Source organism: Ambystoma mexicanum, chromosome 1p (assembly GCF_040938575.1).
Source record: "Ambystoma mexicanum isolate Mex_15411 chromosome 1p, UKY_AmexF1_1, whole genome shotgun sequence".
Classification (NCBI taxonomy): domain Eukaryota; kingdom Metazoa; phylum Chordata; class Amphibia; order Caudata; family Ambystomatidae; genus Ambystoma; species Ambystoma mexicanum.
Window position 1 is genome coordinate 1,353,074,825 of NC_090921.1, and position 24,838 is coordinate 1,353,099,662.

The following is a 24,838-nucleotide window of genomic DNA, read 5'->3' on the forward strand; positions in this document are numbered from 1 at the left end:
AGTGATTACATTGTTTGGTTGAAATCATATTGAGTATTTTCTGTACTGCATTCATTGAATATTGCATCCACCTGAGCTTACATAAAGCATCCTCTACCACATTATACTTTTGTTCCTATTTACCAGTGTGTTACCTTATCCATTCATGTCAACTCATTAGTGATTATAAGAAGTGTGCTAGTGCCAGATTCTCCGTTGTTAATCTTTATCATATCAGATTAAGGGTGGTATTCAATTATTAATTTATTATAAAGTGTCATATATATATCTATTGTTTAAATTATCAAATAAACCCTTTTAACTTGCAAAACAGAACTACTTCTTGGCTCAGTGGGGTCAGGGGGATTCCAAGAGAGGGGTGTTATATAGGGGTAGTCATCCAGAACGCATGAACTGGACCTAAAGATATATCAATAAGGGTTTTCATTCAGTATTCTAGACTAGGCGTTAACTTAGCTGTAGTGCTGAATTGAATCCTCTTACAGCCTGAAATCTCTCCACTGTCTCCCGGTGGCTGCAAGGATCAAGTTCAAGACCCTCTGTATCATCCACAAGGTGTTCTGGGGCCGGGCCCCACATTATATCAAACTCTCTCTTCCTAAATACTTACCTTCCCCAGCCCTGCGCTCAGCTACCTCCAACTCTCTAAGGGTCAGGCGCTTCTCCAGGCAGAGAGTGGGGGTAGATCTCTCTCCTCTGCAGGTACCTCCTTCTGGAATGGTCCCTCTGCCCCTCTCAGACTTGAGCCGGACCACCTGAAGTTCCGGAGCAGCACAAGACCTACCTTTTCTCCTCTGTTTTCTCTCTCTCCCTCCTCTGCTGACCTACCTGTCTGCTGTACAGACTGGTTGCCTGGCTACCCTCAGAGCCTCACTGGGTAGCAGGCTCCTCCACAATCAGTCTCCACTGCTCTGCCACCGGGCCTACCACACACTTGAGGCTGTAACCGTAACATCTACAGTCCCCTGCCTCCTTGCACTTACCCAGAGCCCCGCTACCCTGGCTGCACTTACTCAGAGCAATTCTTTCCTGATTGCACTTCCCACCTGCCTCTCCGGCGCAACCCCCTCTCGCTTCCCCCCTGCACTTTGCGCTGTCGGAACTTGCACCATCTGAAGGACACACAGCATTCTAAGATCATTTGTTTTGTCCTCCCTCTGTCTTCCCTACCTTGTCTTGGCGCGCCTTGAAACACTTGTGTGTCGGCACGTTATAAATGACATATCATATCATGCCCCATGGAAGGGCATTGCTCCTCCCCACCCTTCTGCCAGATTATATGTATTTTTGGGATGTGCAGGTCCTAGAACCACAGAGAATGTATATACAGAAGAGACACTGATGCTTTGGAACCCGAGGCACGTGTTTCTGGATTCCCTGTGCTACGCCCTCAACTTTCATCAAAAGGCTGTTTGTCTTTTCTCTTCAGGCTGCTCTTCATTTTATCGCACATCTCGTCCAAATGGTTCCCACGCAGTCCCTGCGTCAATCATCGGCCGGCTCAATGTTTAAGAACACCTCTCCCCACACCTGGCATATACTCTATTGCCATCGTTTAAATGAACTCATCAGATCTCTCTATGTCGCTCACTACCTCCCTTTCTCAGCCTCCACACTTCCCACCGTGCCCATACTTACATAGCGTCTGTATCAAGTCCGTGTGGAGCTAAGTCACTCGGCCGCTAGGCGCTAGCATGCCGCCTCTCCTCATCCTGTCACCGGCTGGCGGTGGGCGCTCGCCCTTCCCCTCTTCTCGCCACTCCCTAATAGGGGGGCGGCGGCGGTCTCATCATCGGCGCGCCTCCCGCACAAGCTGAAGCACGCAGCCCTCCTGACTAGAAATGAGTGGAAACCATGCCTTTTAAAATAAAGGATTTCGCGCCACCTCACAGTAAAGCCTCCAACTGCCAGACAGGTGCCTGCGCCCGCAGGACGGCATCCGTCCCCCTACACACCCTGCAGCCAAGATCTGCCTGGAGCATCCTCCACTTAAGGGGCCCTGAGAGACCGCAGACCCCGGATCGAGTGACTTATGCATTTCATATCTGTGATCTGCCTCACAGGATCCACCTTAAATCTCCCCTCCTCTCCCCCCCCACCCTATCGGGGTTTGTGTGGAAAAGCAAATGTTAACGCGCGGACCGAGGCAGATGGATAGATAGAACGAGGGAGATAAAGGGGATGGCAGAGAGATAGGGGCTGCTACGGGAACCACTACGCCACTGGGACCCCCTGAAAGAGCGGTGGGGGGAGTGGGGAAGCACCCCTGGGGCAGATGCTGACACCTGCTCCACAAGCCCGAGAAGCAAGCACGACACCTTTGGGCCACTTCCCTGACTGACTGCTTGTGGGAAACGTGACCTGCATCTCCTGTTTCTGGCGGGATTCTGGAGTATTAGATGGCATCTTCTATCGGCGTCTCTGCGAGGAATTCTATATGTACGGAGACACCAGCGTGAGGAAACCGTGGCACTGGTGCTCCTCTCCCGGCGCCACATGCGGCTTCTAAAATAGAACACATTTTGTACTTTTCCGCGGAAAAACAACCAAGGATTCGGACTTTTGTCACAGGTGAGGGAGGGGTCGCCCCACCCAGTCAGTGGACACGACTCTCAAGACTATTTGCCCTCCCTGTTCATTCGAAATGCTCATATTGTTTTGTGTTTATAGCTGATATATCAACACAGCGAACTCCACAGGATGACCACACAGGGACGGCTGAGCGCCATAAGCACTGTACGATGTGTTAACTAAAAATAAAGTGGATTTGTTTTGTTTTTTGTTGCCGAAGTCCCTGTCACGCGAAATTTCAGAACACCATCATCCCTAAAGACAGGCACTCTGGGACCGGGAACTGCGCACTTGCGAAGAAGTGGAAACGATACTTTTTGTTTGTTTGTACTGTTGGGTTATACTTTTTTGAATTCCTCGGCGCCTCGGAGATTATTCCATCGAGGGGGACCCGCGTGACGCTTCTCCCGCTGCTTCCGGGGATGCAGAGAGCCTTGGCGGGAGGATGCAGGCACTAATCTACAGGGCTCTGCTCATTTTGCAGGCAGGGGCTGTCACCCTCGTGGCAGGTAAGGCGACCACGGCTCTGTGGGGGTACATTGATGTCATTATGTGTCCGCTATGTACATGTAGTGCGCATACCTTGCAGGTATACATCTAGGCGCTATACAGCGATGTAGGTATTGGGTCCCAGGATCTCGGGGGCGGGGGTTGTGACTCCATGATACAGGGGCGTCACATTTCTAGCTTCGGGGTCTCTTTTTAAAAATCATTCGCACCAGGCGCCACCTGCAATCATTTGAAGTGAAGTTCGTTAATGCAATCCAAGGACGCGTCCGTTTGTTAGATGAACGCCCAAGACCGGAAAACAGGTGTCTGGGTCACAGGTGTTTCTTTATGAAGAGGTTTGGCGTTTATATGTAGTAACAGCAAAATGCACAACAATATGGGTTTCTATACAGTGGATGACATGCAAATCCCATGCTACTCTGCATACTTCACCCAGCGCCTAGAAACACTCAAACCAGCCCCTAGAATGAGGCAGATCAGTGGAGCAAGCTGGGGGCATTGCAAGCCCCGGTGAGAGAGATTTCACGCCAAGGCTCGTGGCGGTGGCATGACGCCCTGGGGGTGATCTGGTAGTGGGCCACACTGCGGGTGGGAAGGGGCGAGAGAGCGCCTGGCGCGTGTCTGGCGGGAAGTCACGCACAGTTCATGGTCCTTTCCGTCTGTGATGGTCAGAAGACACACCCTCCGGAATTGGTCTTGAGTGCTCGAAGTCTCCACAGGTGTGGAGTGATGGAGCCCGTCACAGTAAGGGCAGGGGCTCCTGTTTTACATTTACTAGATGCAATAACAAGATACATACAAAGTAGAACCCCATTCAGAGACCTGTTAGGCGTACCCAATGCACACATCTTTCAGAGTGATTCAAGCATCACAGCCGTGTGCTGCCCTCTTTGGAGCTGGCTGCTGTGATGTGCCCCTGGTATACCTCGAGAGGTATGGAACAAGGGGGGCCGCTTTAATTGGTCTGCAGAGCAAGTAAGTGGGTGGCTCCAATCCACTGTGAAGCGTAGCAGAAAGGATACACTTTGCATGAAAGCAGCTGCACCGCGCATCCAGCGCTTCATTGAGGCCGCTGGGTCTCAGGGTAGTCAGCGGGGGAATCCACTGATAGTGCCAGCCAGCCTCATTTACACCGCAGCCTCCCGGCTGTTCTGATTCTAGGAGCCCGCCGGCGAAATTACTCTGGAGATATAATGTAGTTAATATTCCTCTCCAAGAGTGACACACAAGAGCGGAACTGCATAAGCGGAGGAGCAATGCACAAAGCATTCAACGCGCATGCATGCTGCCACATTGAGACACACAGTTGAAATATACTCAGAATATAAGGAGCCAATGTGCCATAGCATGGCGATTGCATTATCCAGTGAAGGCAGTAAGGCTTTTACAGGATATGGGAACCAACAGTGGTCTGTTCAAATGCACAAAGCATGTAACACGCATGCATGCTGCCACATTGAGACACACAGTTGAAATATACTCAGAATATAAGGAGCCAATGTGCAATAGCATGCCGATTGCATTATCCAGTGAAGGCAGTAAGGCTTTTACAGGATATGGGAACCAACAGTGGTCTGTTCAAATGCACAAAGCATGTAACACGCATGCATGCTGCCACATTGAGACACACAGTTGAAATATACTCAGAATATAAGGAGCCAATGTGCAATAGCATGCCGATTGCATTATCTAGTGAGGGCAGTAGAGGCGGTAAGGCTTTCCAGGATATGGGAACCAACTGTGGTCTGTCCAAATGCACAAAGCATGTAACAGCATGCATGCTGCCACATTGAGACACACAGTTGAAATATACTCAGAATATAAGGAGCCAATGTGCCATAGCATGGCGATTGCATTATCCAGCGAGGGCAGCAGAGGCGGTAAGGCTTTCCAGGATATGGGAACCAACTGTGGTCCGCCCACAGATGTCATCAAGATGAGCGTTTTAGGTCTTTCTTTGTATGCATTTAGTTTAATTCACATGAGTGGGAATCTTGGGAGGATAGCTCAGGGGCAACGTGCTCGCCTCAGAAGCAAGATGACACGGAGCACCACAGGTTCGATCCCCGGGAAAACGCTTAGACACCTCTGGGTATTAAGCGTGTTTTAAATAACTTATCATGTCATAAGCACTAAAGGTCTACATGTGGAATGTCTATGTGTACACACAGATACAAGTCCGGTTTTCTGAAGTCACCTAAACCGTCACATCGTTTCTTCTGACCTCCACCAATGGTTGTCGGTTGAGGCACAGCGAGAGACTTTCCCAGGAACACATTGGGGGTACTTTCCCTTCTAGCGTAGTGACCATCATGCCTAAACGCCATGTTTTTATGTTTGGCCAGATTTCCTTTGACTTTTATAGTGGAGCGCAGTGCACAGAGCAGTTTCATGGCTTCTTCCCCACAAATCCACACGCATGCAATACCACCAGCATCGTATGCTCATGATGGCGGTAATGCAGAGGATTGCAATGGGAACCGCCTGCGTTTCCCACCTCATAAAGGCAGGCCCATTCCATAGGAATCCATTGTAAATGCTAACAGGCGACGTTTACACACTTTGCACTATGACGAGAAGAAAGAAGGCACAAAGGCGACCCCGACGTCGTTTCACTCTTTATCGCTTTGTAGTGCAAGTGACAAAACATGCACGGAGAGGATCTGGATTTCCGTAAGCGCAAACTTAACAGGTCCTCTCAGTGCAAACTTTGCAGACTTAGACAATGACCTCGACAAGGTGATGAAGCAGGCCAACCAGGTGTGCAGCTCTGGTCTTTTGATTCAACAGTGCATCATTTCAGCACTGTGCTGCATTGAATTTCCTTCTATGCGTGAAGCGCTATACAGCAATAAAAAACCGTACTATACCCTAAGCACTACACTGGATTGTATTCTCTACTATACCTTAAGCATTACACAGCCTCATATTCTCAGTATTCCATGCTTTACCTTAAGCACTGTGCCATATTGTATTCCCTACCATTACTTAAGCACTATGAGACATTTCTGTAAGCATTACGCAGCATCGTATTCCCTAGCATACCTTAATCACACTGCTGCATTACACTCCCTGCTATAATTTAAGCACTGTGCTGCATTGTATTAACTTCTATAACCTAAGCGCTATACAGCAACAAATTCCCAACTAGAAATTCGTCCCGAATTCCCACAAGGAATCATTGTAAGCTCTTCTCATTCTTGCACTTAAGTGATTAAGCACTACACTGCATAATATTCTCTACCATACCTTAATCACTGCACTGCATCACATTATCTACTATACCTTAATCACTGCACTGCATCACATTCTCTACTATACCTTAAGCACGGCATCATATTCTCTACTATACCTTAAGAACAGCACTGCATCATTATCTCTACCATACCTTAAGCACTACACTGCATCATACTCTCTGCTATACCTTAAGCACTGCACTGCATCATATTCTCTACCATACCTTAATCACTACACTGCATCATACTCTCTACCATACCTTAATCACTGCACTGCATCACATTCTCTACTGTACCTTAAGCACTGCATCATATTCTCTACTATACCTTAAGCAATGCACTGCATCATATTTTCTACCATACCTTACACACTACACTGCATCATATTCTGTACCATACCTTACACACTGTACTGCATCATATTCTCTACTACACCATAAGCACTACACTGCATCATATTCTCTACCATACCTTAAGCACTGCACTGCATCGTATTCTCTACCACACCTTAAGCACTACACTGCATAATATTCTCTACCATACCTTAAGCACTACACTGCATCATATTCTCTACCGTACCTTAAGCACTGCACTGCCTCATATTCTCTACTATACCTTAAACATGACACTGCATCATATTCTCTACCATACCTTAAGCACTACACTGCCTCATATTCTCTACTATACATTAAGCACTACACTGCATAATATTCTCTACCATACCTTAAGCACTGCACTGCCTCATATTCTCTACTATACCTTAAACATGACACTGCATCATATTCTCTACCATACCTTAAGCACTACACTGCCTCATATTCTCTACTGTACCTTAAGCACTACACTGCATAATATTCTCTACCATACCTTAAGCACTACACTGCATCATATTCTCTACCGTACCTTAAGCACTACACTGCATAATATTCTCTACCATACCTTAAGCACTACACTGCATCATATTCTCTACCGTACCTTAAGCACTGCACTGCCTCATATTCTCTACTATACCTTAAACATGACACTGCATCATATTCTCTACCATACCTTAAGCACTGCACTGCATCATATTCTCTACCATACCTTAAGCACTACACTGCATAATATTCTCTACCATACCTTAAGCACTACACTGCATCATATTCTCTACCGTACCTTAAGCACTGCACTGCCTCATATTCTCTACTATACATTAAGCGCTACACTGCGTAATATTCTCTACCATACCTTAAGCACTACACTGCCTCATATTCTCTACCATACCTTAAGCACTGCACTGCATCATATTCTCTACTATACCTTAAGCACTACACTGCATCATATTCTCTACCATACCTTAAGCACTACACTGCCTCATATTCTCTACTATACATTAAGCACTACACTGCCTCATATTCTCTACTATACATTTTTTTTTTTTTTTTTTTTTTTTACTTGTGTTTAATTGAATTTCAATTTTTACAAGATCTTTTCCTTCGCTCTGTTTTTGGGTGCTTCCTAAGATCGTCATTTGTTCTGTTTGTTCTTTGTGGTTTTCTTTAGGATTCTGTTTCATCTGAGTTAGGAGAACTGGTTCCTATTAGATTACGAGAGGCTTTTTCTTCTAGTTTCAAACTGTCCAGAAATTTTGCAGTTGCTATAGTCAGGGAGATTGAATCTCCACTCATTAACTTGTTCCACCAATCCTCTTCCCTTATGGTCTGGAACTTTAGTTCGTGCGGATGAAAATAAGTTTGTCTGATGTCGCTCGTACCAGAACAGTGAAGGAGTAGGTGTCTAAGGGTTTCGATGTCCCCACTTTCGCAGAACCGGCACTTGTTAGACACTGATTGTTTCCTGATGCATAAGATCTCATTTGTCTTCAAGATGTTCAGGCGTGCTCTCAGAAAGATTGTACGCAGTCTTTTATCTGGGAACTTTTTTAAGTAATTTCTTTCTTCGTCCAGCTTTTGTGTATTGGTTGTATGATGGGCCGAAGTTGTGTGGTCATCAGCTGTTTCAAGTGTTTCAATCCAATCTTGTAACTTTAGTTTTTTCTTTATTTTCCCAGGAATGCGTTCGATTTCCCATTCAGAGCAACCAATATATGCAGCACGATTTAGGAGGTTGTTATACCATGTTGTTAGCATGGGGTTTTGGCCGCTCGTCATTTCTGCGAAAATAATTTCCAAGATTTTTGGGCGTGGGTGCCTTAAAATCTTTCCCAGGAATAGTAAGCTGTTTCTTTCCACCACTGATTTCAATGATTGCAGACTTAATTCCAAACGAATGTTTGCTACTGGAGTCGAGTTTGGCAACCGGAGCACTCTCCGCCAAAATGATCCTTCCAGTTTTGCCCACAATGTTTTCGGAAGATAAGGCATTGCATCTGCTCCGTAGGTTAAAGTTGGCGTAACTTTTGCTTTAAAGAATCTTATTATCGGTAGAATTGAAAATTTGCCGAATTTACGTTCCAAGGATAAGGCTTGTGCTGCTAGTGTTTTTGCCTTGGAGAATAGATGTTCTTGCATTGTTATTTCAATTCGACTGCATGATAACTTAACCCCCAGATATGTGAAACTCTTTACGATGTTTAGTTTTTCCGAATTCGCAAACCACTGGGGGCGTTTATTCTGTTTGTATCCTCTTTCCATAATCATTATTTTGGTCTTCGAAGTGTTGAGTTCCAAGTCATTTTTCTTTAGGTAGCCGGATAGGCTATTCAATTGTCTCTGGAGCCCAATGGGCGTTTGATCAAATAGGAGAATGTCATCCGCATAAAGCAGACGTGTCACTTTCTGCTTATCTATTAGAGGAGGAAATGATCGAGTGTCATTTTCTGCGTCCACTATGTCCGCCATATATGCTTTATATAGTGCTGGTGCCAGAGGGCACCCTTGTTTGACTCCTCTCGCTGTCTTTATTCTTTTAGACAAGGAGCCTGCTGCATTAAGGCGTACTCTGACCGAGGTGTCACTATGTAAGGCCTTCATTGGTTCTAAGATGAATAGTGGGCAGTTTTGTTTTTCAAGTTTCATCCATAACTTGCCTCTATTGACACGATCGAAGGCCTGGACCAGGTCGATCGTAGCAATAAAGATTTTCGGTTGACCTTCTAGGACTTTAGACTTCAGAATGCTGATCAGCATGATGTTAACGGAGGTGCCTAGGTTCTTTTCAAAACCCGTTTGAAATGGGTCTGCTGTTTTTGCCTCCTTTTGCCATGTCTGAAATTCATCTAGCACCAAGGAGCCGAAGAGTTTTCCGAATACGTCTAGAAGTGCTATTGGCCTGTAGTTTGTCGGATCGTCTCTCCGGCCCTTCTTGTAAATGGGAACGATGTTTGCTGATCTCCACGAATCAGGAATTTGTCTTGCGTTTCTGCATCTGCGAAAGATTTCTGTTATTAATGGTGCCCAGGCTTTTGCATCCTGTTTTAGATGAATGTTGGATATTCCATCTGGGCCAGGTGCGCGAGAATTGTTTAGCTTGGAGATCTTTTCCAGAATGGCCTGCTCAGAGCAGGTTATCCATTGCGATGTATTTTGTTTTTCCACTACAGTTTCTGGTGTTGTAGGTTCTTTAAATAGTGCGGTAAAGTGTTCTACCCATTTCTCTTCTGGGACACTATTGGTGATAGTCATATCTGTAGTAGCCTGATTGGACTTTATTAGTTTCCAGAATTCTTGTGAGTTCTTTTTACATATTGCTCTCAACATGGACTCAGCATCTTCTTGATACAATTTCCAGCGAGACGATTGGAGCCAGGCTTTATATCCTTTTTTTTGTATGTTTGCCAATTTTAAGTTTTTTTGTGTTGGGTATCGTTTTGCTTGTCGTATTACCTTCCGTAAGAAGGCTTTCTTTATCCTCAGCTCTTCATTATGTTTGTGCAGATGAGTTGTTTCCGATCTTCTCTTTTGCATTGGGCGGAAATATGGAATGAGAAGAGGATAGTAGTCCAAGTTTTCAGGGGTAGCTTTAACAGACCCTTGTCTATAATAGGATGCTGTAATGTCGATTAGGACATCGGATGTCATTTTCAGCCGGTTCCCTTGTACGTTAGTTTCGAGCTTGTAAGGCATTGCTGTGGTCGCGTGTGTTTTTGTTGGCCACGTTGCGGATAATAAATTATGGTCACTGCTGGTGGTTTTCACTACCTTAAAGCTCGAAATTATACAGTATAGCTCTTTAGAAGCGAAGATATAGTCGATGACACTCTTCTTTCCTTCGCTTTCCCATGTAGGGGTGGTAGTACTGGCTATTTCTAAAGAGTTCAAGTTATACATGTCTCTGGATTTCATCAACGCCGACCAAGCGCAGCCTCGGGCGATTGAACATGAATTGGTTGTAGTTTGCAGTGGCTTTGGTGTTTTGTGCCCTGGACATGTGGCGTTCAGATCTCCATTTATCAGAATGTGGTCCGCTTCATAGGTTTCCGCGACATCGGTCAGTATTTTTTCTACGGTATTTAGAAAATCGTTTGTTTTAGCTTCTAACGGGTTCCAGTAGATGTTCAAGAGGAGAAGAAGGTCGTGTCTGAGTTTTCCTTGGGAGGATTCCTCTTTTTCCCATTTTAGTAGTGTTGCCTGGATTGCCAAGGACGATTTCAGATTGTGGACTATTCGTAAGGGCCCCCCTGATCGGACTGCTGTTAAAAGGCCTGATACAGGTCGGCCTTTATCTCCTTTTTGGGCAGGGGATAAAAGGACTTCGTAGCCGTCCAAGCTGGGTGGATCAAGCAGCCAAGTTTCTTGCAAACTTATTAGGTCATATTGGCCAAGGTTTATTTCCCCGGGCTTGGTCAAATGGGAATGGCCTCTTGTGTTCCAAGAGCCAATGGTGATCACTTGATTCGTCTTCCGTACGTCTCGCGGTTGCTCTAGTGAAGCTCCTCCAGTCCTCGCCGAGGGGCGATTTGATTGCTATTTCTTCACATATCGTGTCAGTACGGACGGTATCCATGCCCATTTTTTGAGATCTTTTTTCACCATGTCATCGTGCTTTAAAGTCGTTGGCTCTTCTCGATCGATTCGCGGTTCTGATTCCCTTCTGCCCGGTCTCGAGGGCGGGCCCCTCGGTTGTCTATTTGATTTTCTTACTGAGGACTCCTCTTGTTTTTTCCACCTTCCCGTGATGGTGGAATTGTCACTACTCTTTATTCTTCCTTTATCTCTTCTGGAGTCTGGGCTGTGTTGCCTTCTAATTTCTCGCTCTGCATTTTTTTTTTCTTCGTTTTTTCGCTCGTTCTTCTCTGATGATCGGTATGATTTCCTCTTTATTCTATTAGTGTCTGTTATTTCCGGGGTAATCAGAGTTGGTTTCCATCTCTCTTTTCCGTTTGTCTCGTAAGTACACTCCGATTTTAATGCATGTGGATGAGCACTCCTTTGACCTCTTTCTTCCGCTGTAGTTTCCCTTAGGAGGTACCCTCTTTTAGATAATTCACCTGCCGCCTGGAGCAGGAGTTTCTTCACTGTTAGAGACGTGATGTGCAGAAAGATGCTATCTGTCCTAGCTTTTTGTGCAAATTCCACAATTTTTATGTCTGCACTTCTGATTTGATCTCCTCTGTAAATTTTTTCCAGGAGCTTCACGGTTGCTCTTCTGTTAAGGATGATTTTTTCTCCCGTTTTGTCGCTTCTTTCAAGCTTCAACGTACGTGACGAGTGACTCTTTTGGGTGAAGATTTTGGATGTACGTGTGTGGTTTTGATGTGTGAGCGAGGCAGGGAGTCTTCGATTTAATCCCGATGATTCCCCGGAGTTGTATCTTCGTCTGTTTTCTTCCCTCCTGTAATTCATTTTTCTGTCCATTGATGCATTTGCGTTTTTTTCTGAGTTGCTTTGACTAATCCGAGACTTTTGTCTATGTCGCGATTCGTTGTTTGCTGTCTCTTCAAAGGTTCCAACGTTGCGTTTTTCCTTGTATTTCCTTCGATAAGATTCCTCCAGATCTCCGTGCTTTGATTCAGTTTTGTTGATCTTTGAGTTACCTAGGCGAAAAAGCGTGGTTCTCTCTGGAGTAATATGACAGCTTCTATTACTTGAGTCGTTAGTTTTGTCTTTCTTTTTTGTTAATGTTTTTTCTTTTTCAATTTGGCAATGTGTCTCTTTTGATTCATGTTGTTGAGGTTTGTCGTCCAGAAAGGATACCTTTCTTTTTTTTGTAAATGGTCTGGGAATATCTGATTCCGATGTTTCTATGGAGTAAACGCTTAGGTTGGATAAATCCAACGAGTTGTTTTGAATGGCTCCCCGCTGCTCTTCTTCTGCAGTGTTCTGGGAGGGCTCGATCTCCATTGATTTTGGTTTTTGATCGTTCACCGTTATCCATTTGGTAATAAGCTTATTTGAAAAGCTTTCTGTTGAATGTTTCTTCTGGGCATAGAGAGCTTTTGTAGTTTTTTCTTTCACTAACAATTGATTTATTTGAGCCATGTGGCTCTGCAATTTTTTACTGCTCACTTCAGTTTGCGTTCTGAGTTGAACAACATCCGTTTGATTTTTGCACTTCTTTTCCATGTCACCAGGCTTAGCATGTGAGTTCGATGCTCTTTTCGGCGATGTGACACTCGTGTTGGCAGAGGATGTCGAGTGTACATCTACCATTTTGTTTTCTAATTTATCTTTTCTTTTAATCTCGGTCAGGTTCGTTTGAGTACTCACATTCACTGATTTGTGTTTGAAGTGAAATACCTCAGGATTGTCTGTCATGGAGCTTTGATCATTTGTATTTGCCTTCCAAGCTTCCAAGGCTATTATATAGCCTTCGAGATGGGTTAGTTTTGAGTTACATGCAGCTATTATTGAGGTATGATCCTTTAACGTTTCATTAATGCTTTCATATAGCTTTCCAAATGGTGCAAGTGCAATGGTCACGGCTGACATGATTGGTAGTATATCAGTATTTTTGGTGGGAAAGTTGATGTCTTTTTTTTTGTGGATTTCGCTTTCTGTCTTAGCTTTGTGTGGAGTAGAGAGTGATGGACGTGAACCTTCTCCTTGATCCGCATCCTGTCTTTGTTTTGGGCTCAGATTCCCGTCAAGAGAAGTTTCTCTGATTTTTAACATATTTTTATAGTTTAGCAGTGCCTCCATCAATTTAATTTCTTCACGTTTTCTCTGATGATCTAGTTGGTCCGTCATTGAATTAGATTCCGTTTCTTTTTTTTTCGGCGTCAAAGGTTTATTTGATGATTCAGCTTTACCCAATTTGTCTTCTATATCTAGAGATGGGAACAATGGTGTTTCGCTCATAGGGAGGTTTGCCGTTTGAATTTCAACGTGGTTTCTCCCCTCAGTCGTAGCTGGTTGTAAGCCAAGATCTAATTGTTTTTCTTCCCTGTGCGTGGTTATAGCTGGATGTCCAGTGACGCTTTTTTCTCTCTTTTCCACTTTGTTTTTCAAATTTCGCTCCGAGGGTCGTGGATCTGTGGTGGCGGTGGGTAGGACGGTTTTTTGTTGGGGCGTGGGTGGGTTATAATGCCAGCGTGTTTGTGATGAATAGTTAAGGCTTCCCGGGCTTGGTGCTAAAGCCGGTTGTTTCAGTGCGATTTTTCGAGGGGATGGAGGTATTCCTTCCAGGATTTCCAAATCCGATAGTTCAAACCGGTTTACCGGCGGAATCTTTCCCAATTTTTCAAAAAATCTTCCAATCGGGTTATTTGACGGAGTTATAGTGTTAGTTAACTTTTTCGTCTGAGTCTTTTTAAGTAATCTGATGTGGGGTGTTGATGAGCCAGTTGGCTTTAATTTTTTTTCCTCTAAATTTTGGGTGTTTTGGTTTATGCCAATTTCATTTAATTTAGAGATTTGGGTTTTAGACTTTGACTCCTCCTCTTTTTCACAAGTAGGGGGATGAGTCAGAGTAGGTATAATGTTGAATCCGTCGTGTACTTCTGTTGTTGAGTAGGTATTGGACTTGGCCCAATGATGTTCTCTCAAGATATTCAGGTCATCAGTTTCCTCTACTTCAGGATCCTCCAGATATGATATAGTTGTGTTTGGGCAGTTTTGGTCTCTGTATCCGGTCGAATCTAGTTCAGGGCTCGGTAGAGCAGCTCTTAAAATCATTGGATGGACCTCATTTTCAATTTTTAATTCTCTACAACATTCATTTTTATCCAGACTAGTGTGTTTTTTCTTTATTGTCTCGAAAAAAGCCTTCAGTCCTTTATCTGTAGTTAGGTTGGTCCTGGGAGCTGCTTCTGTATAAAATACGCCATGTATTGGATCCAGACTGCCACCAGAGGGCGTAGAGCGGCCACTCTCCTGCTCGGGCTCGCCTCTCCCCTCCTCCCGGAACTCCGAAACCCGCCGCGGGCTCACTGGGACACGTCCCTCCTCACTCCCTCCAACACCAGGCGCCGGGGCCTCCACATTGGGGGGCTCAACAGCCCCGATGTTCATCCCCGTAGCAGACAGCCGAGCCGCCTCGCACTCCCCCACTGGGCCCGGCATCCCCCCACCCCCCGGCTCCGACTCCGGCGACACAACCGCAGCCACGGGCAATCGCCCTCCCCCCCCAGCGTATCCGGCCGGCGGTGACCCGGCTCCTCTCCAAGGTAGGTCGTGCTGCAGCCGATGGGGCGATCTTAGGGGGGGGATCGGGGGGGAGAGAGCAAGCGTCTCTAAATGCTGTATTTTCTTCGTTTTATGTTTGGGTTCTGGTTTAGTGCGCTCGAGCAGTTCCTCTTGTGTTTTTAATGTGTTTTGATGTGTTTTTGATGTGAGAAAGCCACTTCTCAACACGCGGCCGGCTTCTTCATGCACTGTTTGCCCATACTCCGTCTTTTCTGTCGGGGAGGTATCCTCCATGGTTGTTCAAATTTCAATACTAGGAGGGAGGTCGTAGGGCTGTTCTGATGATTTCTTTAGTGCCTTAGATTTTTGGACTTAGGTTTCCTTTGCAGGGAGCGAACGGGGGAGACAGACTGCCAGCACGCCAGCAGCCGGACTGCCAGACTGCACCTCCTCGCAGCTCTCCGCGGCCGCTCCGCGGCCAAAATGGGTTTTTAAACCCTGTGCCTCAATGAAAGGCAAAAACAGACTCAGGCAGGTAGAAAAAAGATCCAGAGTTCACTGCCAGACTGCACCTCCTCGCAGCTCTCCGCGGCCGCTCCGCGGCCAAAATGGGTTTTTAAACCCTGTGCCTCAATGAAAGGCAAAAACAGACTCAGGCAGGTAGAAAAAAGATCCAGAGTTCACTGCCAGACTGCACCTCCTCGCAGCTCTCCGCGGCCGCTCCGCGGCCAAAATGGGTTTTTAAACCCTGTGCCTCAATGAAAGGCAAAAACAGACTCAGGCAGGTAGAAAAAAGATCCAGAGTTCACTGCCAGACTGCACCTCCTCGCAGCTCTCCGCGGCCGCTCCGCGGCCAAAATGGGTTTTTAAACCCTGTGCCTCAATGAAAGGCAAAAACAGACTCAGGCAGGTAGAAAAAAGATCCAGAGTTCACTGCCAGACTGCACCTCCTCGCAGCTCTCCGCGGCCGCTCCGCGGCCAAAATGGGTTTTTAAACCCTGTGCCTCAATGAAAGGCAAAAACAGACTCAGGCAGGTAGAAAAAAGATCCAGAGTTCACTGCCAGACTGCACCTCCTCGCAGCTCTCCGCGGCCGCTCCGCGGCCAAAATGGGTTTTTAAACCCTGTGCCTCAATGAAAGGCAAAAACAGACTCAGGCAGGTAGAAAAAAGATCCAGAGTTCACTGCCAGACTGCACCTCCTCGCAGCTCTCCGCGGCCGCTCCGCGGCCAAAATGGGTTTTTAAACCCTGTGCCTCAATGAAAGGCAAAAACAGACTCAGGCAGGTAGAAAAAAGATCCAGAGTTCACTGCCAGACTGCACCTCCTCGCAGCTCTCCGCGGCCGCTCCGCGGCCAAAATGGGTTTTTAAACCCTGTGCCTCAATGAAAGGCAAAAACAGACTCAGGCAGGTAGAAAAAAGATCCAGAGTTCACTGCCAGACTGCACCTCCTCGCAGCTCTCCGCCTCTACCATACCTTAAGCACTACACTGCATCATATTCTCTACCATACCTTAAGCACTACACTGCATCATATTCTCTACTATACCTTAAGCACTACACTGCCTCATATTCTCTACCATTCCTTAAGAACTGCATCATCTTCTCTACTTTAAGCACTACACTGCATCATATTCTCTACCATACCGTAAGCACTACACTGCATCATAGTCTCTACGATAACTTCAGCACTATGGCATGTCATATTCCCTACAATAACATAAAGCATTACACTGGATCTTATTCCCTACCATAACTTAATCGAACCAACCACTGCATTGTACTCCCTGCTATAATTTAAGCACTATGCTGCATTGTATTTCCTTCTATAACTTAAGCACTACACAGCAACAAATTCCCTACTACAACTTAAGCACTACACTGCATTGTATTCTCTACTATAACTCAAGAACTCTGCCATATCATATTCCCCACTACAGCGTAAGCATTACACTGCATCATATTCCCATTTTTAACTAAAGCACACCATTGTATCATTCCACACTTTAACTTAAGCACTATGCCATATTATATTCCCTACAATAAATTAAGCAGTATGCCACGTTGTATCACATACTATACCTCAGGGACTAGTAGAGAATATGATGCAGTGTAGTGCTTAAGGTATGGTAGAGAATATGATGCAGTGTAGTGCTTAAGGTATGGTAGAGAATATGATGCAGTGTAGTGCTTAATGTATAGTAGAGAATATGAGGCAGAGTAGTGCTTAGTGCTATAATTTAAGCACTATGCTGCATTGTATTTCCTTCTATAACTTAAGCACTACACAGCATCATATTCCCTACTACAACTTCAGCATTATGCCATGTCATATTCCCTACCGTAACATTAAGAACTATCCTGCCTCGCATTTCCTACCATAACTTAGGCACACCGCTGAGTTTTACTCCCTGCTTTAATGTAATCACTTTGCTGCATTCTAGTCCCTACTATAACTTAAGCACTATTGTGCATCGTAAAAGCTACTTTTCCTTAAGCACCAGGCCACATCATATTCCCTACTTTACCTTAAGCATGTTCTGGCTTCTTATTCCCTACTATAACTTAAGCACTATGCCACATCGTATGAACTACTTTAACTAAAGCACCATGCCACATCGTATTCCCTGCTATAATTTAAGCACTATCCTGGATCGTATTCCTTGCTATAATTTAAGCACTGTCCTGGATCGTATTCCCTGCTATAATTTAAGCACTGTCCTGCATCGTATTCCCTGCTATAATTTAAGCATTATCCTGCATCGTATTCCCTACTATAATTTGAGCACTATTGTGCATAGTAAAAGATACTTTAAGCACCAGGCCACATCATATTCCCTACTTTACCTTAAGCCTGTTGTGGCTTCTTATTCCCTACTATAACTTAAGCACTATGCCACATCGTATTAACTACTTTAACTAAAGCACCATGCCACATCGAATTAACTACTTTAACTAAAGCACCATGCCACATCGTATTCCCTGCTATAATTTAAGCACTATCCTGCATCGTATTCCCTGCTATAATTTAAGCACTATCCTGCATCATATTCCCTACTATAACTTGAGCACTATTGTGCATAGTAAAAGATACTTTTCTTTAAGCACCAGGCCACATCATATTCCCTACTTTACCTTAAGCATGTTGTGGCTTCTTTTTCCCTACTATAACTTAAGCACTATGCCACATCGTATTAATTACTTTAACTAAAGCACCATGCCACATCGTATTAACTACTTTAACTAAAGCACCATGCCACATCGTATTCCCTGCTATAATTTAAGCACTATCCTGCATCATATTCCCTGCTATAGCTTATGCATTACGCTGCATTGTATTCCCTGACAACTTAAGCACATGCAGGATAGCATTATAGTCCCTGCTATAACTTAAACACTACCCCGCATCGCATTCCCTCCCATAACTTAATCACACAGCTGAGTGGTACTCCCCGCTATAATTTAAACACTATGCTGCCTTGCAGTCCTACTACACAGTGTCACAGCATTGCGAGCCAGGTGGCAGCAGAGCAAGTAGAACACATTGGGCATCATTCCCACCGGCTGCGGGTGGTAATTGGAAAATACTGCATCAGGTAAATTGACTGCCAGTTACCGAAGGGCTAAATACCACTTGACTGAGAAATCGACTCCACCTGTTTATCTGTGCTAGACAAAGAGCACGGTGGTAAATGCATTACAGCCAGCAATCCCCATCACATACAAATATGCCGCCTAAAAATAGTTGTTAATAATACCGAAAATAAGATCAGCTCTGAGCTTGTCCTAAAATGGTCTTACCTGGCAGTTGCTGCTGCAGTCTAAAGTGTGTATTTTGTGTAGTCACAAAGCAATGGAGGGAGGGTTTTTTTTCTGCAAGGGCCTTCAGCCTGCCCCAGAATATGTTAAGGAAGATGGTGTACATCTTTGTGTCGCACCACTAAAATATACATATTCTGACCGTTAGCATTTGAAGTAATTTAACAGTGGCGGTATTTCTTCTGGAACGAGACCAATTGTTCCGAGTCATCCTTCAGTGCGCTCGGCTAACAGGTGTGAGCCTCTCTCCAGAGGGCAGTGCCCTTTCCCCATTCACTTATTGGCCCCTCGGCTGTGAAGGCCTGTAGAAGCACTCGCAATGACGTCCCAGCTCCAGGTTTGTACTGGCCCTGGCCAGGCTTGGACCAATCTAACTCAGGTTCTGCAGATTATTTGAACTGGCATGGGCTAGACTTGGGCAGACCCGTGCCAGACTGCAGGGGCAGCTACCATTTTACATACACCTGGCTTGGACTGACCTTGGCCAGGAAGGAACTGGCCTGGGCGTATGTGCAGTGACTGAGAGCTCGCATGAATGAAAGGGACAGCTTTTCAACTCGGTGGCCCGGACTAGGATGGACACTTGAAGGGCGAAGGCCGAGGCAAAGCAAACGCTTCAGCCCACCACCTTCTACTCAAGGTTCCTGTCCAGTTTTTTAAGGTCTGCAGCTGCTTCTGATGTCCAAGATCAGCAAACACACCCATGCTACTTTCTTTCCATGTAGCAATGAAACTGTGAGTAGTTTACACCCGTGCAGATGTGCGGTCTGAAAGGAGGCGTGATTTGACCACCTCTGTTATTTGCATTTCTGCGTCACATTTCTCAGTATTTTCCTTTCAAGAGAGGAAAAAAAAACAGCCCAGAGGAAAACGGCACTCTGCTGTGTACTAAGGGCTGGAAGCTGCCGGCCGGGGGTGCAATACCCCACTTCCTAGAAAAGGTTCAACGCTGTCACATGACTAAACTAGCATAAAATGCTATTAACACAGCATAACAGACCAACATACTTCAGGCGCCGTCAGGCCTGCTCTGAGATGGGGACCGGCCACACAGTGGCACGTGCGAACAATGGCACATTCCGAGAGGTACGGGCCTGGGGACTCAGGCTGTATACATAGTGAGGGGCAGGATGGCATGTGTACTCCGAACCACCTCCCCACTTGGCGATAGTGACCGCTAAGAGGGGTCTCTGAGACTAAGTTCTCGAGTAGGGGCTTCCCGAAGGAGGGTGTAAAGCCCATCTGGTTTTATGGTTGTTTTTTTAGATTTATTGCGAGGGAGATAGAACGATGTTTATGTTCTGTCATTTTCATATTCCATTTGTGTATTTTAATCTTGCTGTGTTTTTGTTTCCTTACACGAAAGGCTCAAGCAGGCGAAAAAGGGTAGTAAATAATCAATATAATGATGATACTCCATATTGCTTAATGTAGGGCCCTTAGCGCCTCTAACCACTGTGAAATTAGTTATTATTAGTTAAGCAATAAGCCAGAGCCACGGCGCATTTCTGAGTCAGGGGTTCATAATTACAGGCCTGAGTTAAGCGAGGGCCTTAACAAAGCCCCCAGGGAAGTTCCTGACTCAGTAATGCCCCTGTGGCGAGGGGCTTATTGATATTAGTACCCCGGCCCATAAGACCAGGGTACTAAAAATATTTTTTGTCTGTTCTAGAAACGCTCTGGCATTTCGGAACAGAAAAAAAAATGTAAAAAGAGTGGCCGACGGGGAAGGGAAAATGAAGTCTGGTTTCTCTTCTCTTTCCATGGCTGCAATTGAAAAAAAAAACAGAAAAAAGTTAAACAAAAAAAAGGTAGCCATGGAAAGGCTTCTTCGTTTCCATGACTGCCTGTCGCATATCGGGGGGGGGGACGCTCTGGGGACAGAAGTTTTCCTTCGAGTACGCTCCCGAAATGGACCAAAAAGAAGGTAAGTGGGGCTGGGAGGGTGAGGAGGGTATTGTTTGGATTTGGGGGAACGCTTACCTGAATCCCTGGTGGGGAAAGATGGCAGCCTCCAGCGGTGTGGTGGATCAGAGCTGGGTTTACCCCATTCCAATTCTCCTCACTGGCTGAGTGGCTGCCACACCCCCCGCCCGGGACATGAAGGAACATAGGGAGAGGGATTCCCGGTTAGGTAAAGACCCGGTAAGGGCCAATCAGATTGTAACAATCTGATTGACCCTCGCTGGGTTGTAATACTCAATATAATTGTACTCCGTTCATCAACCTGGGGAGGACGAAGGACTGAGTCAGCCTGCCGACATTTTAGTCTGTGCAATGCAAGCAGAAATCCGAGGCCAGTGGTTAATTCGCTGAGCTGTTCTTTCCCCCAGCAATATTCATATTTAATGCACTGTTTCTTATTTTTGGGGACAGTTCCTAAGATTTGCAGGAGTGACCCTGAAAAGAGATGAATGGAAGGATGATTTTCTGATGAAGTGCTGTTGTCGACATGCATGCTTTTTTTCTGAAGCCCAGCCATTTAATTAGTTGAAACTATGAATGTATGGACTTTTAAGAGTGGAAACTGTTCTCCAGGAGAAAATGGAGTAGCAGACCTTTTATTTGAAAGAAACCCTTGTGCTGCACTCTGCGAGCCCTACCACTGTGCACTTTGTACAAGACATTTATATTTTTGCACATGTGCCTGTCACTTCATGTGTGGATTATAAATTAGCTATTTGATCAGTGAATTAAAGAGGTGTGCCGCCCGTCCCTTTGTTTTCAAGGTGTCAGGGTTTACTTGATGTCCTGGTTGCCAATACTGCCTGATCTGATCCTCCAGTTATTGGTGAGTCTCAAAGAAGCAAGGAGTCGCATTTTACCGACAGGGGTGGTGTGTGCCATCCTGTGGAGTGCGCCTCTTCCAACATGCAAGGAGTAGGCGTGGGAGCTATTCATGGAGGTGTGCATTGTGAGGAATTGGACTAGCCGCACAGTGGGTGTGCGCTCGCCTGGGTTTTTAGAAATTTTAAAAGAAATTGAATGATGGTAGATGAACCTCTGGAAAAAGAATGGGACTAATCTGCATACTTCCCTATGCTCACTGCACTACATACACATAGACCTGTGTACTCTGGATGGACACAGCCCACAGGCACCGTCCTCCCTGTCATATTTAGTTGGGATATGACAGCCAAGAGTACATCAAGGCATCCCAGAAGGGGAGGGCAAAACCTTCCCCGTGCCATGGCCAGCCTGATTAACTAACAAAGGGTCCATGGATCCGCTCTTTCCCTTTGTTTATGCTCTGCTGCTGGCAGCAGCTTCACATACTAATCAAAGTTTAATTAAAACAGGCCCACATAGGGACTTGCTGCAGAGACTAAACAAAGTAGACAGGAAACCCCAACACCCCTTTCTTATGCACTATGTCCACCTAAAGCCAGCTCCCGCCCTAAAGTATCAATGACAGTGAGCTCTCATGTCTGGGTCTATGTGTTTACAGTAGGCATCCTCCGCAGGGAGACCCCATTCAGAAGGTACGATAATGTCGTTTGCAGAAGACAGAAAGTCTGTTCTTGCTGCAGCTTCATGGGAGACCTGTCACGTTAATCTGAAACCACAGAGCGCTCCATTAACTACAGAGACGCTTTGATCCAAAACACACAGGAAGATGGGTGGGACTTAGTATTACATGTTTTCACCCCTTTACCTTTTCTGTTGCAAAGCACTCTGGTTACGATATCATGTATACATGAGGTTGCTGGTGGGGACCCAGGATTGGTTCATTAAGGTAGGCTTAGCCTACACCAATCACTGTGGCCCATTTGGCTTTAAAAGAGGGCTGAGCCCCTCTTTTTGCCAGATCATCTGAAGACATTGCAAGGAGTAACAAGGAAAACTCAACATTGGAACCTGGCTGAAGGTATAGTCTGCCTTACAACTTCTGCCAGTGAAGGAAGGCCAGGATTTCCAAAGAGGGAAGCAAGATCCCTCCCCTAAACATCTCCCAGGGAACAGAGGGAGATACAGAACCCAGAGAACCCCCCAGCAGCCCCAGAACTGGTACCCAGCCAGCACACGGCATGCACTGCTAGGCTCTGCAGAAATCTTCCTAGGTGGGAAGTGCCAGAGAGTCTCTGAACCAAACCAAGGACATGGCAGTTGCCTGCAACACTCTCCTCAGCTTTGGGCCGTCTGCCTCAAAGGATGACGCACGGCCAGTGAAGAAGCTAGGAGGAGTGCATCAACAAGTATCTACTGACGTCCGCCTTAAAGGACATTTTTGAGCCAGTATATCCCCTTGAGCTGCAACTGACTGCATTGCTAATTGTTATTATGCCACAGTCACTAACACCATCTGGGATGCCTCGATCAGTGTTTCAGAACTGCCAACCATCACTGAGCTAAAGATTCCTGACCCAAAACCACCATGCACGCCAGCATGCATCCATCCATCCAGCTTCACTCACCGAACTGCCTGCTGCCTGATACCCGCAGCTGCCTCCTGTCTAGAACTCTGGCCGAAAAGCTACAAAGCGTCCTGAAACCGGCTCTATGCTGTGGAGCAGCAAGAACTTCTACAAGAACAAGGTACACTGTGGTTCTGTCTCCCAGGTGTCTAGTGACATTTTTCGACCCATTGCTCCCTTTGTCTTGACACCAATTATCCTTGAACTATTGAGATTAATTACTTTGCCGACTTCCAGGGCTCATGTCGAGGGTACACGCGGGTGGACAGAGTCCACCCACTTTTTTCAGATGGTGGACTCAGTCCCCCCCAGCTATCATTGAATGTCTGCTTTGAATTTATGAAATAAAGCCAACCTCAGGGCTTGAACCGCAGTCAGGTTTGTAGGCCGGACACTTCATCACTGCACTATATAACCTGAAAGATAACAAACAACTGAAGGTGAAATGTCTCATTTCGGTACCAGGGAAAGCATTTGTATTGGTTCTTGGAGTTTAAAACAGGCACACCTTTAAACGTTTTCAAAAACACTATTTGAAGAAAAGATCCTCTCTTGGTTTTGTCTGCGTGGTGAATTTATGAAAGGCAAATGCCATTCGTCCTGTGCAATTTGGGTGATTATGCAAAGGCCCATTTAATTAAATGTGCATATTTCACCTTGATAGGTGAGTTTATGGCAGCCTTGCAACCCATTGCGTTTGTTGATGGGTCCCCCACTTTAATTTTTAGGACTTGACCCCTGCCGACTACCCTCCAGTCAGTATCCCAGAGTGCACCCCTTTTTCTTTCTTTGAAACTGTCTGCCCACTGCATTCATTTACAGGGTGGGTTGTATTTCGTAGTGTTCTAGAACTGTCAGTTGTGATAACAATAAAGTAGATATTTGTATATAACCATGACTGCACAGTATCAGTGGGTATTTATTGAATTTTCGCTGTGTTGCAAACAACCAACGAGCCACGACCTTGTGGAGATAAGCCTGCCGTTCCGTCCATGTTACCAACATTGGACAAGGGGGTTTATAATTGACTTGTGTCCCAATCTGTTCAGATCCCCTCTGGTGTACTAGAGGTGTGGGGCTGATTGATGGTTCCGAAACCAATATTTATCCGTGGAATAATGGTACCCCGGAAGTTGATTCGTCACATGCATCATGCAACTGGGCCCTACCAGAAGAGTGCACTAGTTCCTTTCCCCAATTTGGTATTTTAGAGTAGGAGGAGACTGCCAAAAAATGATGTAGATTAGGATTAGCTGTTGTTCCGGGGGGCAGCCCCGAGACTCATTGAGAACTGTTTGACAAGTGTGCTGCGGTCGGTCACACATGAGCCTTCCTGTGCCTGAGTAGATGATCACAAAGATTTCCTCCTAGGTGGGATGCAGTCTTCATTGGGTGAACATGTTCTGTGATTCACAGAATCACCCACATTGTGGGTGCTTTTGTTCTACGGAACATTTAGAACTTTTCCAGAGATTCATCTTGGAAAGCACAAGGTCGCTCTATGGATAAAATAAGGGCCCTGCAAGGTATGGCTGGCTGCTGCCATCCAGCAGAGGGAAAACAAGTTCAGCATGCTCCACTCAGGCCCCAGCAGGACAAGCAAGCCTGTTGTAGTACCTTAAGCAGGATTGCCGCTTAATGTACTATAACAGGCTTGACTGCCCTGCTGAGGACTGGCAGGTCCCAGCCAGGGAGTGGAGCATGTAAAACGTTTTTCCCATTTCCAGGGCACATGCACTAGAAATAGAAAAAAACAAGCCTTGCCAATACCAGCAGTTTGGGCC

At 45.7% G+C, this 24,838-nt stretch overlaps 1 protein-coding gene across 1 annotated transcript in view; it reads left to right on the forward strand.

The window, feature by feature from the left end:
• The first annotated feature begins 1,795 nt into the window (after positions 1-1,795).
• CA11 (carbonic anhydrase 11) overlaps positions 1,796-24,838 on the forward strand; it is a 1,189,254-nt gene continuing 1,166,211 nt past the window's right edge. Inside the window, exon 1 of the mRNA XM_069607034.1 lies at positions 1,796-3,080. Coding sequence (XP_069463135.1) covers positions 3,017-3,080 — 64 coding nt within the window. The 5' untranslated portion in view covers positions 1,796-3,016. The remainder of the gene's footprint in view (positions 3,081-24,838) is intronic.